Source organism: Hemicordylus capensis, chromosome 3 (genome assembly GCF_027244095.1).
Source record: "Hemicordylus capensis ecotype Gifberg chromosome 3, rHemCap1.1.pri, whole genome shotgun sequence".
NCBI lineage: Eukaryota > Metazoa > Chordata > Lepidosauria > Squamata > Cordylidae > Hemicordylus > Hemicordylus capensis.
This window is the reverse complement of record NC_069659.1, coordinates 233,116,025-233,133,831: the sequence shown is the minus strand read 5'-3', so window position 1 is coordinate 233,133,831 and position 17,807 is coordinate 233,116,025. Positions and strand designations below refer to the sequence as shown.

The 17,807-nt window shown below is 42.2% G+C and overlaps 1 protein-coding gene across 11 annotated transcripts in view; it reads left to right on the top strand.

Annotated features, from left to right (window-relative positions):
- CDH23 (cadherin related 23) overlaps positions 1-17,807 on the top strand; it is an 846,530-nt gene that overhangs the window by 472,375 nt on the left and 356,348 nt on the right. For all 11 annotated transcript variants that reach the window (XR_008320257.1, XM_053312564.1, XM_053312546.1 and 8 more), the window contains 2 exons: positions 13,264-13,328; positions 16,472-16,709. Coding sequence is in view for 10 of the 11 variants with exons in the window: in XM_053312564.1 (XP_053168539.1) it covers positions 13,264-13,328; positions 16,472-16,709 (303 nt within the window). In the remaining variant the exon portion in view is untranslated. The remainder of the gene's footprint in view (positions 1-13,263; positions 13,329-16,471; positions 16,710-17,807) is intronic.

The window sequence follows — 17,807 nt, the reverse complement described above, 5'->3', positions numbered from 1 at the left end:
TTAGGATAATAACTATCTACTACATTATATAAAATAATCAATGATTCAGAGTATACACCCCTCCCCAGCCTATGTTTTAGCATAGCAAACTATTACCTGATTGGCTAATGAGGTGTCAGAACTGCTCATCTTGGTGCTCTGATATGGTCATTTAAACCATCTGCCGGGCTGTTTCCTGTTATGAGATAAGAATCTCCCACAAAGTCAAAAATTTTAAGAGTAAACAGTTCTGTTTCCAAAACCAAAGTCAAGGAGACAGATGACCAGCCTTGTGTGCCAGCATGGTGTAGTGGTTAGAGTGCTGGACTAGGACCGAGAAGACCCGAGTTCAAATCCCCATTCAGCCATAAGACTTGCCGGGTGACTCTGGGCCAGTCACCTCTCTCTCAGCCTAACCTACTTCACAGGATTGTTGTGAGGAGAAACTTAAGTATGTAGTACACCGCTCTGGGCTCCTTGGAGGAAGAGCGGGATATAAAATGTAAAATAAATAAAATAAAGTATATCTATATCTATGAAATCATTTATATCCCTCTCTTTCTCCAAGGAGCTCAGAGCAGCATACATGGTTATGTTTATCCCCACAACAACCCTGTGAGGTAGGTTAGGCTGAGAAATATGTGACTGGCCCAGAGTCACCCAGTAAGTTTCATGCCTGAACGGGGATTTGAACTAGGGTCTCCCCAGTACTAGTCCAACACTCTAACCACTGCATTACACTAATTCTCTCCCTGCCCCCTGCTCTTGTGACATGAATCAAGAGCAAATCCATTCATCATACTAAAAGTTGATTTGAGTCAAGTACTCTTAAGTGTAAACCATTAATCCAGGAAAGGCAGAATCTGTACCTTTCACCTCCCCAGGAAGTTTATCACACGGGGCTTTTAAAGCCCTTTAACTTGCATCTCCTCTGGAATGGAGGGTGTGCGTTCACATATTGGGCAGATGTACCCCAAAGTTCCTGCTAGTTATTGGGGAGCAGTTCACACAAAATTTGGGGTTTTCACTGTACATTAAAGTGTAGCCCGATTTATATCCAGGGTAAAAAAAATCCACTATTTGTGTCGCGTTTTTAGGACAACTTTGAGTTTGCAGTAAAGCTTTCCAGTAAACTCAGGTAAAGCCTGCTGGGTGTAAAAGTCCCAGGTGATAGAATACACATGAGAAAGAGGACAGACTAGTTCAGTGATGGCAAACCTGAGTCTCAATAGCTGTTTTTGAACTACAACTGCCACTATCCCCAGCCACAGTGGCCAATAGCCACTGATGTCAGATACAGGGGATGTGGTGAGGTGCGAGCCATGACCCCTGAGTGTGGCGGCCCAGGTTACTTGAACCCGTTCGCACAATAGTGGCTCCGCCCCTGAAAAGAGAGTAATAATGAGAGCTCTAGTCCAGGAACAGTGGGAGAGCCTCAGGTTGGCCATTCCTGCCCTAGTTAGAGGTGAAATTCCAGTATTAAATAAATATTCTCAAAATTAACTAGTTACTTTATTGTGATTGCTTACAGATAAACAACACTATGAAAATTCCTTGTAAATCTAATTAATAGAAAACAAGTGTGCTAACAAATTCAAGCCATGCTTTTATTACCAACATCCATGGTGTGCACACTCATCCCACGGCCATCTCTGTTCAGTTTTTACAGTTTCCTATAATGCTTCAAAAAATGTGTCCGAAGATGACCGTGGAACAAAATAAATGAGTGTGCCATAGGAAGTGATATTCAACTCTTAAAAATTGTTTCTTGTCTCCAGCCTCATATCTGAAGGCCAATGTTCAAAACAAAGGTACCACTCTCTGCTAGTCCTTCCTTCATTGCCGTATTTTTGCATTGCTGCTGGCTACCATGTTGCATTTGTATCTGGCAATGAATATATCCAGAGTGAACAAATAAAGAGAGTTTGGGATGGATGGTTATGTCTGAATAGTTCCGTAATTTAAACATAATCATTCTAATAATGTTTATGTGAAGTATGGGGAATTTTGATTTTGCTTCCTGGCTGTATTCTGAGACCATCCTTTTAAATGGGGCATTCATATGATGTATAGAGTAGCACTCAAGAATCTGGTCCTTTTTACAGAACAACTTGATCTCCAGGGACTATTTGGGTGAAGAGCCATCTGGATACCTGTGGGCAGGCTCATCAACCATATTAGCTTGCAGCCGCCTGAGAGATCTATCTGTGAAAGGAAAGTATAGGATAGAACATGAGGAAGTTGCCATCTTGCATGACCAGCTCGTTAGCCTTCTCCCTAATGAGGTGGAACACATTTTGTCCAGGAGTACAAGGAGCTCTTTCCCAAATCCATGTTCTGAGCCAATCAAGATCAAAATCTGATTTTGTGAGGCCATGCGGTGACAATAACCCACCAAAGAGGAAATTGCAACTCTCCCAGCCTCCAGCTGGCAGGGCAGGGCAAACACCTGGAAAGTCTGCTGCACAGGGCTGAACAGTTGCAAATTGATAGGTACATAATATCCTACAGAGCAAGCCCTGCCAAACCAAGCAGCAGTGCTGTTGAATAGAAGATGCTGGTTTTTTTTAAAAAAAGGCAAAATGAAGAGGAAAGGGTAGAATTGCTCTTTGTACTTCTGATAGTACAAAATGCTTAAATGTCAGAGAGTTGGCTTAGCCTCAGAATGCACAGAAATGCCATGTTTGCTTAAAAGTCCTATCTATATATTTAATCTTCCTTGTTTTGCATCTTAGAATTCATTTGAGAGATATTTGTTCCCAAGTTCTACAATTCCTTGGTTAATTGGTTGTGTTGCTTTGTACTAGTAGTTAGGTTTGAATGTTCATGATTGAATGTGTGTGAGAAGACTGATCATAATGGAGAAACCTCATGATTAAGGCACTGTCCTGTGACATGTGGTTATAAGCATTTCTCTCTAATTGAAATGCAATTAAAGAACAAACAGGAAGTGTTTTTCATTCTTGTTTAGTTGTTAATGTTGTGTTCTGCTTCTCAAAATCAAAATGAAACTTGCAAACCAATGCAGGCCTTTTGTTTTCTGAAGCACTCGTGGCAGATAACCACCAAGTTTCCACTTGCCCATGGAACCATGGGGAATCCTCGGGTATCCCTTTTAGCAGTGTGAATGTGTGCGTGTACAGGTAATGCACGTGAAGATCATCCTTCTGAATGAGATTTTGCAGGTGGTTAAATTTTGATATTTCAATCAAGGTTTTATTTTTGAACAGATAAATAAACAATCACATAGACAGTATCATTTAAATGTTACAGCATGTAGACTGAGGTAGTCCTGTTTTCAGCTAGGAGAGATGCAAACATATCACTGACAACACTGGAAATATATCGAGGCACTTCACACTCTCCCCGCAGACGAGCAGTTGCTCATGGTTGGGCAGCCGGATTGGCTGCCCAGATGAGCGGCTGCTCTGGTTAGGCGCTCCCGCGCCTGGTTGCAACTCTGTTGGGAGCCCCAGGGAAGGGGAGCACCATCCCACCTCACAGCACCCCAGCCCCTGAACCACAGGAAGGCACTGTGCAAGTCCATGGTGCCATCCTCGGGTCCCCCCCCTCCTCTCCTCTCCCCCCCACCCGAGTGTGTCAGCTGCAGCTGCAAATAGCCATGGCTGACACATGATCAAACTAACAAGGTTAACGGAGCACTCACTCTATTAACCTCATTTAGGGGGAGGGGCTGTTAGGCGGGCTAGCTGCTAGGGAACCACAGGGCTCACGGTCAAGCCCAGTGGTTCTGATTGGTCAGAAACCAGGCTGGGCTACATTAGCCTGGTTTTGATCAATCGTGAGAATAGCTTCATTCCTAATGTAGCTTGGCAGTCTAATGTATCCCCCCACCCTCCCAAATTTTGCCTAACTCCTTCCTCAAGTCTTTATGCCATTTTCCTTATTCACTGCTGCCTCACCCATCACCACCGTCAGTAAGCAAAGTACAGAAAGGGACTCAGCCCTTTGTGACCTCCTTGTCATGATCTCTTCAAGGATAGGCAAGGACAAAAATAAATTAAGGTTGTAGAACAGAGTGTTTCCCATGTCACTCATAAAGTCCTTTGAGTCTGGGCATGAAATTTGTCTCTGACACTGCTTTTCCTCACATCCATCAGCCTCTGAAAAGCCCATGCAGAAATCAATTTAGAAAATATGTTGAAAAACAAAATAGTTTGGGATTTTATTCCTTTGTTCTCATTTTCAAAATACAAATTTGTCCCCTTTGCCTTTGCTACTATCCATGCATATTTTATATATTCATTAGCGTTAAGACTTCAAAACATTCACAGATCTTGCTTTGTTCACCAAGAATGGTACTGTGAGCTCTACACATTTTGCTGAGAAGGTTGATGAGAAATGAGAATTCTAAAGCACTGCTCTTAGCACTGCAGTAACTGCTTTTGGCCACTAGAGGCATGATGAGATATTATTATTTATTTACACAGTCAGACAGGTGTTATTGACTGGTTTGTTTTATCCAGACATTAAGTCCTTCCCAAGGACCTGGGATGGCTGAATTTTATTGTCAATGTTGTTGGGGTTGTTATAGATATCGACGCAGAATATACGCTGTTCCCAGTAAAGTTGCTTTTTGTAATTGGCTGATGGTGATTTCTGTGGCCCCTATGGTGTTGAGGTGCTCTTCAAGGTATTTTGGAACTGCACCCAGGGCACCAATTACCACTGGGATTATTATCGTCTTTTTCTGCCACAGCCTTGCATATTAGGGCCATACTTGACTGGTCGGGCCCAGGCTGTCTTCCACCTTTGCCCCTGGAGGAGTCCAGTGATTATGATAAGCTTAAAGATGCTATTCTAAACCATTATGGAGTTACAGAAGATACATATCCCCAGAAGGTTAGAGCCATCCATTTTAAGAGGAGTGATAGGCCCTGGGCATTGGTGGCTGAACTGTGTGAGGCTGCTGTTCGCTGGCTCCAGCCAGCTAATGCAGGGAAAATCTGGATTATTGAAAAGGTGTTTTGGGAACAGGTGCTAAATGTATTCATGGCTGGCCCACAGGCTTGGCTGATTGATCTTCCATAACCCTTGTATGATTCTTAGGGGCAAGACTCCTATTGAGTTTACTGTATGACAAATGCAAGTAGAAGGGGGGTGTGTGTGTGTTATGTGTATATGTAAGTAAAGAAAACCAAAAGAATGCAGGAGTGTAGCAAGGTTGGAGTGGGCCCAGGGACGAGATTTTAAAATGCCCCTCCTCAAAGTCCAGGGCTTCCACATACCCCAGGCCCCCAGGGATTCAAGTCTGATATTTCAAAATAAGTATCCTGCCTGGAAATACATTTCATTGAATACACACACGGACATTTCACAATGTATAGTGATAGACATTGAATACTATATATTTGTGCTACCTTTAATGCCTAGAACACACTAGAAACACTGATTATTAAAATGGGCCCCTTGCTGCAGATTAGCAAAGGAGACTTTCAGCCATTGGAGTGTGAGCCTATGAAGGTTTTCTCAGAATTCTGAACAAATTCAGTAAAGTTTGATTCCAGGAGGTTTTTCACACGGGGCTTTTAAAGTCCTTTAACACACAGCTCCTCTGGAATGGAGGTGCTGTATTCACATGTTGGCCAGATTTACCCTGAAGTCCCTGTGAATTATTAGGAAACAGATCACATTCAATTCAGGTTTTTCACTGCTTGTTGGAGTGTAGCCTGATTTATATCCAGAGTAAAAAAAAAAATCTACTGTTTTGCATTGGTTCTTTGGGACAACTTCAGTTTCGCAGTAAAGCTTCCCAGTAAACTTTCAGTAAAGCCTGCTGTGTGTAAAAGTCCCAGGTAAGTGTGTGGAGAATTGTAGCCTCAGGCAGCAAATCTAACCACATTTAGCTGGAAGTACATTTCATTGAAACGTAAAGGACTTACTAGCAAGGAAAGCATGTCTACTTAAAAAAAAACTCCATTGCATTCAACTGTCTGAGATCCTTCCCTGGTAAGTGCATATAGGATTATTCCTCAGGAGAAATAGGAGGGGGGAGAGAATGAGGAATCTGCCTCTTCTTGGTAAAATGTTAAGATAGCTGAGACATGCCGGGGCTCAAGGAGCTCCTGAAGTTACACCCTAGTCTGTCCTAAAAGTCATTCTCCCTGCTGCCCAGTGTTGAAGTAGGGCTGGTTGTGGTCTCTCACTGTTCTGAGATAAAAACCACTCTCTGCAGGTGCTCAGAAGCAGGGTCATCCCTAGTGGGGTACGGGGCTGGGGGGGGGCAAATTAACATTTTCAGGGCCTCTTCAACATTTCATATCGTTACAGAATCATACTGACTGATGACATACAGTGTAAATAGTGTGAGTGAGGTTTTTGGACATATCCAACCAGCTTGGTATGTCTAAAGAAAAATAAAATAAAAGCACAACACATGCTTCACAGTTCTCCCTCAGACCTTCTGGGTTGCAAAACAACTCGAACATAAGTGCATTTATAAATGAATGAATGAATATAAATATAATATTGATTGTTCCAGAAGTTTTTGTTTTTTTAAAAAAGCCAGCAAATTTTCCAATCTGTTTTAAATTAAATATTCAGAGACTTCTCACCCCCCCCCATATCAAAGCCCTATGGCATGCAGATCCCTATATATCTGGGGCGGGGGCCTGAGCAGAGGGTCTACAGATGGGTAAGGGCAGCCAACGGTGGCCACTCTACCTGCCTGCTTGCTTGCTGCCTAGAGAGCTTGAGGCTTCAGCGAGGTCTACACGGAGTCCTCTCTGGAAGCCCCGCTCACCTGCTGATCAGCTGAGAGGTGGAGAGAGATGGAGCTCTAGCAGCTTGCAGGCTGCCTAGATTGTTGGCCAGGAGGGCGAACAGGGCAAGTGGCTGAGGGGCCTTGGGGCTGGGCAGGTGGGCAATGGGGAGTCATGTGACAAGTCTCGGGTGGGGGCTCAAGGCAGGGGGCCCGGAGACAACTGTCTCCTCTTACCTAATCGTAGTTACACCCATGGATGTGCCAGGAATCCATAGTAAGATTTCACAGAGCTCACACTGCTTTTTTTGGTTCATTTCCCCCCAGTTGTGATTACCTGAATTGCAAAGGAAAAGAAACCAATGAGTAAGCTAAATTAGAAAATGTGTGACTTTAGCTACCTTCATACTATGAATGGAAAATCAGGTCGTGACAAACAGGGGGAAAAAAGATATAAATAAATTATTGCTCCATATAGGGGTGTGTCCGAACCGGTCCGGAGGCCATTCTAAAGAATGGCCGAACTGCCGGACCGGTATGGACCTGGCTGGTCCGGGTCCGGGTGGGGGGTATTTCTTTAAGGGCGGGAGGGCTTGCTTACCCCTCCCGCCTCTTTGCTCCCTCCAGCGCCCGTATTCCACAGAGTAACGGGGCGCTGGAAACCAGCCGCCCCCGCCGCCCCCCGCCACGAGCAGATTAAGCCAAAAACTAACACTGCCGCCGTCACCCGCCAGCCCTCCCTCCCTCTCAGCCGCCCGCCCGCCCGCCCGAGTCCTCACCCATGCTGCTGAAAACAAAGAGAGGAGCTACCGAACAGAGCTCCTCTCTCTTTCAAGTCCTGTAGGCTACTGAGGCTTTGCGCGCGCGCATGTGCGCGCTGCAAAGGACTTGATCGCCGGAGGCCCGGTCTACCCGGCCTTTTCCCGGCGGGTAGACCGGGCCTCCGGCGATCAAGTCCTTTGCGGCGCGCGCATGCACATGCACAAAGCCTCAGTAGCCTACAGGACTTGAAAGAGAGAGGAGCTCTGTTCGGTAGCTCCTCTCTTTGTTTTCAGCAGCATGGGTGAGGACTCGGGTGGGCGGGCGGGCGGCTGGGAGGGAGGGAGGGCTGGCCGGCGACGGCGGCAGTGTTAGTTTTTGGCTTAATCTGCTCGTGGCGGGGGGGGCGGTGGGGGCGGCTGGTTTCCAACGCCCCGTTACTCTGTGGAATACGGGCGCTGGAGGGGACAAAGAGGCGGGAGGGGTAAGTAAGCCCTCCCCGCCCTAAAAGGAAGGCCCCCCTTCGGTGCTGGTCCGGACTGCTCCGGACTGTGCACATCCCTAGCTCCATAGAACCAACAAAAAGGAGAGGCAAGTCTTGTAATCATAAGGGGTAAGCAAGATAGTGCAATCATTGTTGAAACAGTGACCACAGTGCTATTACGTAAGTGAGAAATTATCTAGAAATTATTTAACAGCATTTAGGAAGTGCAGGCTATTGGCTCTTCATAGTAGACCAGTAAAATTTTAAGCTTACTGGCAATGTCTTTAGGGTTACCTTAGATTGCCAGGTGGCACAAGGGAAGTGGACCTCTTAGTAGTTCAGGAGTTGCCCTTCACTCTCCTTTTGGGTCGGGATATGCTGGATTGCCAGCATTTAATGCATCGGGTCACATCAGATGACAGTCCTAGTAGCCTGTGGACAGTGGTGCCAGAGGAAGAGAACACACACACACCCCTTTTCAGTTCAACATTTGTCTAGCGAGAAAGATAAACAAGACACCTTAGGGGGAAAAAATTCTATGTTTGGGGGTTGGGGGTGGTTTGCGTGTATATATGTGTGATTTTTGTCACGTTGGCATGTCGTTGATACTAGAATGTTTTATAATGCAAGCACTTTTCAATCAGTGGCTCTGTGGATGCTCTCAGGTAAGTTTTTTTTTAAAAAAATCTAAAGCCTCAAAAACTGTTCATTTGCTTCCAAAAGAAGGGGGCTTACTATTCAGCTTCCTACAGACTGCAAGAGGAATGGTGAGTGTCAAGCAAGTTGTGATAGTAATTAAATATTGCATTCGTTCTCTCGTTTTCCAGAGATGTAAATAAAAAGCTGCAGGGGGTGGGGGCAAGGAGCAAAAGGCATTATGAAACGTTCAAAAATTTAACTGGCTATTACTTTTTGTTGCATAGATTGTGTTGTGATTCATGTTTGCATAGTGTTATGCCACCATGACTTTTCCTATTGTTTTTGAAAAAAGCAATTGATACGTCCTCATTAGTATCGATGGCATTACTTTTATGGCTAAGATCCAGTTCCTATAGGGGTCTGATGTGCATAAATATCATCAGAGATTAACAAGCCAAATGTCATGTCCTTGTCCTGCCTGCTGGGACAGATCCAGGACTGATGGACAATCAGAGAATAAGAAAAGAGAACAATGGTATTGAGGTCATTCACACAATCAAAAACTGTGTTCTACCTGGGTTTGGGAGCTGTGTGTGTTCCCAATTTTCATTTGTGTAGAAACAAGGTAAGAGGAAAATCTGGTAGAAGTGATTGTGCAGAAGCAAGGTAGGAGGAAAAGCTACCCAGGTTTTCCTCCTACCTTGTTTCCACACAACTGAAAATTGTGTATACAGTGTGTATACAGTGAAAATTGTGTATACAGTGCTCAGTATATGGCAACTTCCTATATAACACCAAGGATATTTGCAAGCTCTGTGTATATACCATCTTATCCTCAGTTTGCTAGAGAGCCTGTATTTTGAATGGTAAGAGCTCAGCTTAAAGAAACAGTCTGTCCACTCTCAGTCTGTCTAAACTTTCTAATCCCTCTGACCAGCTGATTGATTTTTCAAGGCAGCTTACAAATAACACCAGTACATTAAAATATTTTAAAATCACAATCCCTAAAATGGCAGTATACAATTCAAAACATTCTTAAAATGAAACACAATGTTAACAGTTGAGTGTTCCTAGCCATGGATCAGACTCAGATGAAATTGTTCAATATATTCAGCTGGTGTGAGCCTTATTTAGTCTCAGATTGATTTGCCACACAAGAAATGAGGAGGGGATTCCTTTGATGTTGTCATGTCCTTGAGGATTGACCCTGGATACATGAACCAGCTACTTTCCATAGATGGCATACTTAATAGTCAAATTTGTCAGCAATCCCTAGCCTTGATGTTTTCTTTTGTATTGTTAATCTGTGGTAAAGTCACAGTTTTTGTGTAAAACTACATTCCTTTATGACTGTATGTGTAGTTTTATGTTCCTTCTGTTTAAGAGCATAAAGTTGAAATTCAAGCATCTGGGCCTTCATGGCTGTTTGCCTTGGTTTACTTTTCCAGTTTATGTGGGCTTTACTCTGTTTCATTTTTCATGCCAATGATTCTCTGTGTGCAAAGATCACAGCACTGAGTCATGATTTGTTAGTGGCAGTATGTTTTCCCTGAATGATTTCAACAGGGACTGATTCTTGTGGAAGCAGAGGAAGGAGTAATTGAGGGGTGCTGAATGATAAGGATGTAAATAACAGATGTAATGCAAAATCTATCACAGGCAGTCAGTCAGTCTTTATTACAGCCCTTGACCAATATAAAAACCTCTAAAACAAATGTAAAATTTAAACATAGCCATATTAACAACATATCTGTACACTGGATCTAACCATTATGAGCAGAGTGTGTCAAACTTGTATTGCAGAACAGAATTTCACAACTCTGTGTGTGATAGATGGATTTGCATCTGTTAACAAATATTTGACATAGAATTTGTCCAATCATCCTGGCAGGTTATATAACACAGGTCAATTAATCTTTGCCTAAGACCTATATAAAAAACACACCGCAGGAGCACATGTGCAATTGACTCTATCTCCTCAGAGTTACAGGGGCAATATATCTGCTCAGTTGGAATTCTGTTATATCTGCTAGCCAGTAGTTCTGAGGGAGGGTATTCGTACAGGCCCGTCTATGTTTAGAGAAGATGAAGAAGTATAGGTAATCTGCTGGGTGAGTTCTCATCCCACCACTGAGCAGGTGGAATGACCTAAATGTCCTTGACAGATCATTCTGAAACTCAATATCCCAGATCTTTCATTTAATAAGTACTTTGGCCCTGACCAATAGGGATGTGCACGAATCATTTTTTTCAATTCAATTTGTACCCAAATCGAATTACCCCAGATTTGTTTTGGACCTGAATCTGGCCAGCTAACACAGGGGCAATTTGTTTTGTCCACAAATCTCCCAAAACAGGTAGATTTGGGTACAAATCATTTTGTACCCAAGTCAATTCACACAGATGGCAAACGCAGGCAGTGATTCTCTCAGCAGCAGGAAGGGGGTGAAAAAAAAGATCTTCTCTTTTCCTTAATCAGGAAAGCAGGAACAATAGTCAGAGAATCCACTCCAGGCAGTAGGCAGGCAAGGAAAAGCAAAGCTCCTCTGGCTCTCTCTCTTCTCCCACGAGGCAGAAATGCAGAATGGTGGCTGGCTGCCTTCTTAAGTACATTTGAAAATCCCTCCTTTGAACTCCCACCACCTTTGTCCCTTCTTTGACTCAAGATTTGAATGGAAACAAGCCAATCTTGAACCGGGGGGAATTGCCAGCCAATCATTGCACACTGTAAGTCACCAATCTGAAGCTTGGGAGGGCAGGATTTTCAAAAAAATGTCCTGACACAAAATGGAGTCAGCAAGAGAGTTCACCACAACATGGAGGTCTGAATCTACAAAATTTTCAGGTTCAAAATCTGGGCGATTTGTTTTGGACACGAATCTGGGCAGCTAGCACAGGGGCGATTTGTTTTGTCCACCAATCGCCCCACACAGGTAGATTTTGGAACAAATCATTTTGTATCTGAATCGATTCACACATCCCTACTGACCAATCCCACACAGAGGATTGCCTCAGGCGAAGGGCCATAGGTACGGAGTTTCCTAACACAGTTCTCCCACCAGCTTGAGCAGTGCCTATCCAATAATAACAAGGGAAGGAGACCAGAGGGCATTAGGTTGATTCTTGCCCTGTTTTTTGTTTGTTTGTTTGTTTGTTTACTACTTTATTTATTCAACATATTTTCAACACCCTGCTATTCAACACCCTGCTAACTTGGCAAAGAGGCACCTTTTACCGTGGTGATTTTCTTTATTTAGGAGGGGGAGAGTAACTGGCCCTGTCCACCCCCAGCACAGTACTTCCAGTGACTGTTGCTGGTGTGTATCTTATGTTTCTTTTAGATTGTGAGCCCTTTGGGAACAGGGATCCATCTTATTTATTTATTATTTCTCTATGTAAACCGCCCTGAGCCATTTTTGGAATTATTATTTTTTATTATTATTATTATTATTATTATTATTATTATTATTATTATTATTATATTTTATACCACCCAAAACCTATGTCTCCGGGTGGTTTACAACAAAACAAAATAAATGACAACAGTAAAGTTAAAACATTAGTTAAAACAAAATAAATGACAACTGAAAAAAATTAAAAGTTAAAATAAATGACAGCAAAAAAATTAAAATATTACAACAATTTAAAATTTTAAAACAATGTTTTAAAACATTGTTAAAACTATTAAAACAGTATTTAATTAAAAGCCTGGGTGAACCGATGCATCTTAAAAGATTTTTTTTTAAATTGTCAGAGATGGGGAGGTTCTTATTTCAGCAGGGAGCACATTCCAAAACTTCAGGGCAGCAGCTGAAAAGGCTTGTCCCCAAGTAGCCAACAGATGCTGCTGCACATTGAATTAATTAATAATTAGGTATTGAATTAATTGATAATTAGTATTAGATATCAAGCTCTGGCCTCCATTGCGATAACACCCACTTCCAGTCTCAGAGTGGCATTAGAAATACATCTGGGGACATGTTGATTTTTTTTTTTTACCCTATGAAGAAAGTAACCTAACAATATCTGATCTGTCATCCTGATGGAAGCCATTTTGAGCCTAGTGGCCAATATGCTGCGCCTGGAGTTAGGTATCTTGAATTCAAATCTCAACATTTTACACAAATCACAAGATCCCAACCAGCTCTATTTAGTATAAGCTGCAGTAATCTGTAAGTGATTAATGACCATTAATGTTGGTGGCAATTGTCCAGGATATGGGTGTGGAGAACACACAGTCAGATTATTCAATTACTTCTAGGCAGGATTACAAGACGCATAAGTGCTACATGGACACAGAAAGAAGCATTGCTATGTTTACCCACATGGAATCAATTTGTCCCCAAAGACTTTGCACTCAGAAAGATTAGAAATGAACAATTCAATGAATCACTTCTCCTGAGCTATTTCTAGTTGGAAGCTATGCTCTTTCCTCTTTCCTATAAAGTCTTTATTAACTGGGTGGTGGTGGCAAGAAACAAAAATCTAACCTAGAATGAAAGAAGTGGTATCAACAGAGTCATGGTCCTTGTATAAGTAAAAATTTGGTGTGGCTCTCTTGGGTGTGTATTATTCCTATATGCTTTAAAACTCGGGATTTCTTTTTTGGGGCTCCTCAAAAAAATGCACTCCTAAAACATATTTCCATTACTAGTAATGTTTTTTCTTCTTTTCTTTTAAGGCAACAGACAATGATGTCGGCTCTTATGGAAAAGTTAGTTATTATTTCAGTGATGATCCTGACAGGTAAGTGCTACAACGAGCAGAGTTGTGCTGCAGGATTTTTTTACTTCATTCTAGTGCCATTTGGACTCCTATTGTTGATAAGATGCATGCCTTTTCTTCATTTCTATCAGCTATATCTGTGATAGCAGAGTAAGGAATTTTGTATTGCTATTCATTTCTCACGAGGTGCCTGAAAAAGTGGGATTTCACCCAGCAGTCAGGGTGCAAGTGCTGGATTGAATGGATGGGGTCCCTTGCCTAATGACAGAACTTGGTGTGGCAGATACTCCTGGAGGCAGTGAAAAAGGGGAGAGATCAAAAGAATAGAAGATGCTCCTGGCAACAGTTGCTAGGGAGACATGACGAATATTTATAAACTGCTTTTCAACAAAAGGTTTCCAAATATATCTATGTAAATTTATTTTATTTATTTATTTATTTATATGTAAATATATTTATTTACATAGATATAAATGAATAAAATGGCTCCCTGTCCCCAAATGGCTCACAATCTAAAAAGAGAATCATAAGATGGACACCAGCAACAGTCACTGGAGGGAAGCTGTGCTGGGGATGGATAGGGCCAGTTTCTCTCCCTCTGCTAAATAAAGAGAATCGCCATTTCAAAAATGTGTCTCCTTGCTCAGTTAGCAGAGGTCCCTTGCCTGATGACAGGACTTGGTGTGGCAGAGACTCCTGGAGGCAGTGAAGAAGAGGAGGGATCAAGATAATAGAAGATGCTCCAGGACAACAGTTGCTAGGAAGACAAGAATGTTGGGGAGTGGCATTTAAGGAAGAGAGGACATTGAAGAGAAGGAGGAAGAAAAGAGATACAAATAGAGAGAAAAACAACTAACAGTGGGATTGAGACGTTGGCAATTGTGTATTGTCAGCAAAGGCAAGGAGCAGGCAGACTTGAGGCAAAGGATGAGAGGGTTTACATTCATGGACAGAATGGTAGTGAGGGGCAGGGGATCTGGCAGCCTTCAACACAGACCATCGTGAGGAACTGTATTGAAAGGGAGTGAGAAAGCAATTGTATTGGGTTAGATGTTTGTTTCTATTGTTATTCCTTTGTTTATTTATAGAAGTTGTTTGCAGCTGAAGTGTTTGTTCTGGGTTCTATCTCTTCTCCCAGATTAATATTCAAGTGGGCTGTGGCTTGTATTGGCTACACTGGTATGGCAAATTTTTCTATCAGGCAAGGAAACACATAGATTAATGTCCAAAGAAGTAATTCCATAGTAAGCAAAGGAGCGAGGAAGGAAGGAAGGAGAGCAGTTAAGATAAATCATGCCAAGAAGATACTGGCTAGGTATGGGGTAGAATTCCAGAATTTTCTGCAAATCTTATTTGTTTGGATAGAATCCTATACAATATGAACTTACTGGGTTCTGGAGGGAAGTTCTGAAACGAGTTACACAGGACTTCAATAAGTTTCTGAGCATAGCCTGAGGAAATTATAGCACATTCCATGATCTTGGATACTACCACACATATAGAAGCCTTTCAGCTTAATGGGGAACATTGTTTCCATTTGTGCTTCCCACCACCACTCCTTTCTGCTTTTCCAGATCATACAAAGGGGGCAATAGGCCACAGGGTGGACATGAACTTCCCCATGTAGGGTTACACGTTCTTGGAACACTTTAGGTCCTGATGCATGACGTATTATTTGCACATGCCAAATTTCAAATTGGTATTTGAGTTAGTAATGGAGTAGAGCTTCTAATTCAGACAATGAACTAATTATGGAGCCAAACTGCCAAGTTCCTTCCATCCTTATTCCTAGCTTGCTTTGCATCATCAACAGAATGTCCAGAACTGAGTCTGATCTGACCTGAAAAGGTTTATATTACTTCTAGCCAATCAGAAGGCCAAGCTAGAAGCTCATGAATGCCTAAGAATTCTTGAAAACAATACAGAAAGTTAGGATAGTTCAGAGCCTGCCAGGCCCTCTCAGCTCACTGAGGTTCCTCTCTCTGGACCAAAATAATGTGGATTGTAGCAACAGGAAAAGGAATAGGGTGCAGCACCTAATAATATACTAGAGAGATTATTCAAACAAGTTCAATTTTAAGATAACCACATTTTTTAAAATGTTCTTGATCACCAAGTAGATTCATGCAATTCCCACAGCAAAAACTCCCACACACCTTAGTTGGAAGCAAGGTTAGAATTAGTTTTCCTGTCTAAAGAGTAAAGCACATGTCACATGCAAAGGCCTGTATTGAAACACCTTTTTTAAAAAAATCAGCCTTAGGGGCTGTAATTTTGAGTCAAGGGGGAGGGTATGGGCTTAACCTTTTTCCTGCCATCCATTTTCCTACTCAGAATCTTTCCCCAGCTGCTTTTCTTCTGTGGTGTTCTAGGTGAATATTTACTCTGGTGATGGAGTGCCGTCAAGTTGGTGTTGACTCTTAGTGACCACATAGATAGATTCTCTCCTGGATGATTTATCTTCAACTTGGCCTTTAAGGTCTTTCAGTGGTGCATTTACCGCTGTTGTAATCAAATCTATCCACCTTGGTACTGGTCATCCTCTTCTTCTCTTTCCTCCAACTTTTCCCACCATTATGGACTTCTCAAGGGAGCTGGATCTTCACATAATGTGTCCAAAGTATGATAGTTTGAGCCTGGTCATTTGTGCCTCAAGTGAAAATTCTGGATTGATTTGTTCTATGATCCATTGGTTTGTTTTCCTAGCTGTCCATGGTATCCTCAAAAGTCTTCTCCAGCACCAAAGCTCAAAAGCATCAATGCTTTTTCTATCTTGCTTCTTCAAAGTCCAGCTTTCACGTCCATAGAGTGTCACAGGAAAAACCATTGTCTGAACAATTCTAATCTTTGTAGGTATAGACACGTTACGGTATCTAAATATCCTTTCCAAGGCCTTCATTGCAACTCTACCAAGTGCTGGTCTGCAGCATATTTCTTGACTGCTGGATCCTTTACTTCTGATGGCTGATCCTAAAAGGCAGAAGCTATCCACCTCTTCAATGTCTTCATTGTCAACTCTGAGGCTGGTAGCTGTGCCCATTGTCATTAGTATAGTCTTCTTTACATTTAGTCATAGTCCCATTTTTTCACTGTGCGCCATGACTTTCATTACTAGAGCTTGTAGGTTCCCTTAAATAATACTGGTTTGCTATTTTGATCTGCAGGTTCTCATTGGACAAAGACACGGGTGTAATGACATTAATTGCTCGTCTGGACTTTGAGACAACCCAACGCTATACTTTGACGGTGATCGCCAGAGATGGTGGTGGGGAAGAGACAACAGGGAGAGTCCGAATTAACGTTCTGGATGTCAATGATAACATCCCAACCTTCCAGAAGGAATCCTATTTGGGAGCTCTGCGGGAAAATGAGCCTTCAGTAACTCAGGTTGTCCGTGTGAGGGTAAGAAACCGATATTTAGAAACTCTTGATGTATGTATCTCAGCTGCTAAGAATATGAAAAGGCAATGAGAATCAATGTAAATTAAATGCTAATTGTGAGATGACCAACAAATGTGTTTCTGGAAACTGTCAGCTCAGATAGAAATGTGCTTGTGGGAAATGTGTTTTGAGAAATGTTCTTAATGTGCACACATCACATCACTAAGTTAGAATGTTTAGTGACATTTTGTTACAGCCCAAACCAGATTTGTTGGATGTTCTAGGGCAGTACTGCACCAACCTTTCACAAGAGGAAGTGGAAGAGTGCAGCACCTAACAGCATAATGGAGAGGTCATTAAAAGAGATTCATCTTAAAGTGAACCACATTAAAATAAGCTCCTGCTCAAGTAGGTTTATAAAACTCCCTCAGCTGAGTATTGCTATAATGACTTTTTATGAGGTTTGGTTTTTAATGCAAAAGTTGCCAGTTCAGGGGACATACAAATATTCCCCCCAAAAGCCACTCATCATGCATTTTTGTATTTGTTCACAACCATTGTTCCCCGATTTGCTGCTGCATATGGGAGAGAGGAAATATGTTTCCAATAACAAGGCAAGCAGATTAAAGCTCCCTCGCATTGAGATGAACATCCAAACGTGCATCTCGTTCAAAGCAATGGAATAGAGAAGAAACTGGAATGCATATTCAGATGCAGATGGCATTCCTCTGTGCTGCATTACTTTAAAGAAAATGTATATTAAGACATGTATTCCAATGTGAGAGAGCCTTGGTCTGGTTGCCTTGCCAATGGGAATGTGTTCTCTTGTGCCCTGATAGCTAGTTTTAATTCACACCTTTATGCAAAAGGGTGCAAAAATTGCAAAAAAGGAGGAGAAGCTTATTTTTGTGGGGGTAAAGGTGTTCATGAAATGCGCGTGCACACACACACCTTTTCAGTACAGCATTTGTCTAGAGAGAAAGATAAACAAGCCACCTTAGAAAATTACCACTGCCTCTCCTGACAGCTGTTATACTATGCTATTTAGTGTCATATATTCCCCTCATTCCAAAGAGGTGAGAAGTTCCTGGGATAATGCTATTTTATTTATTATTTATT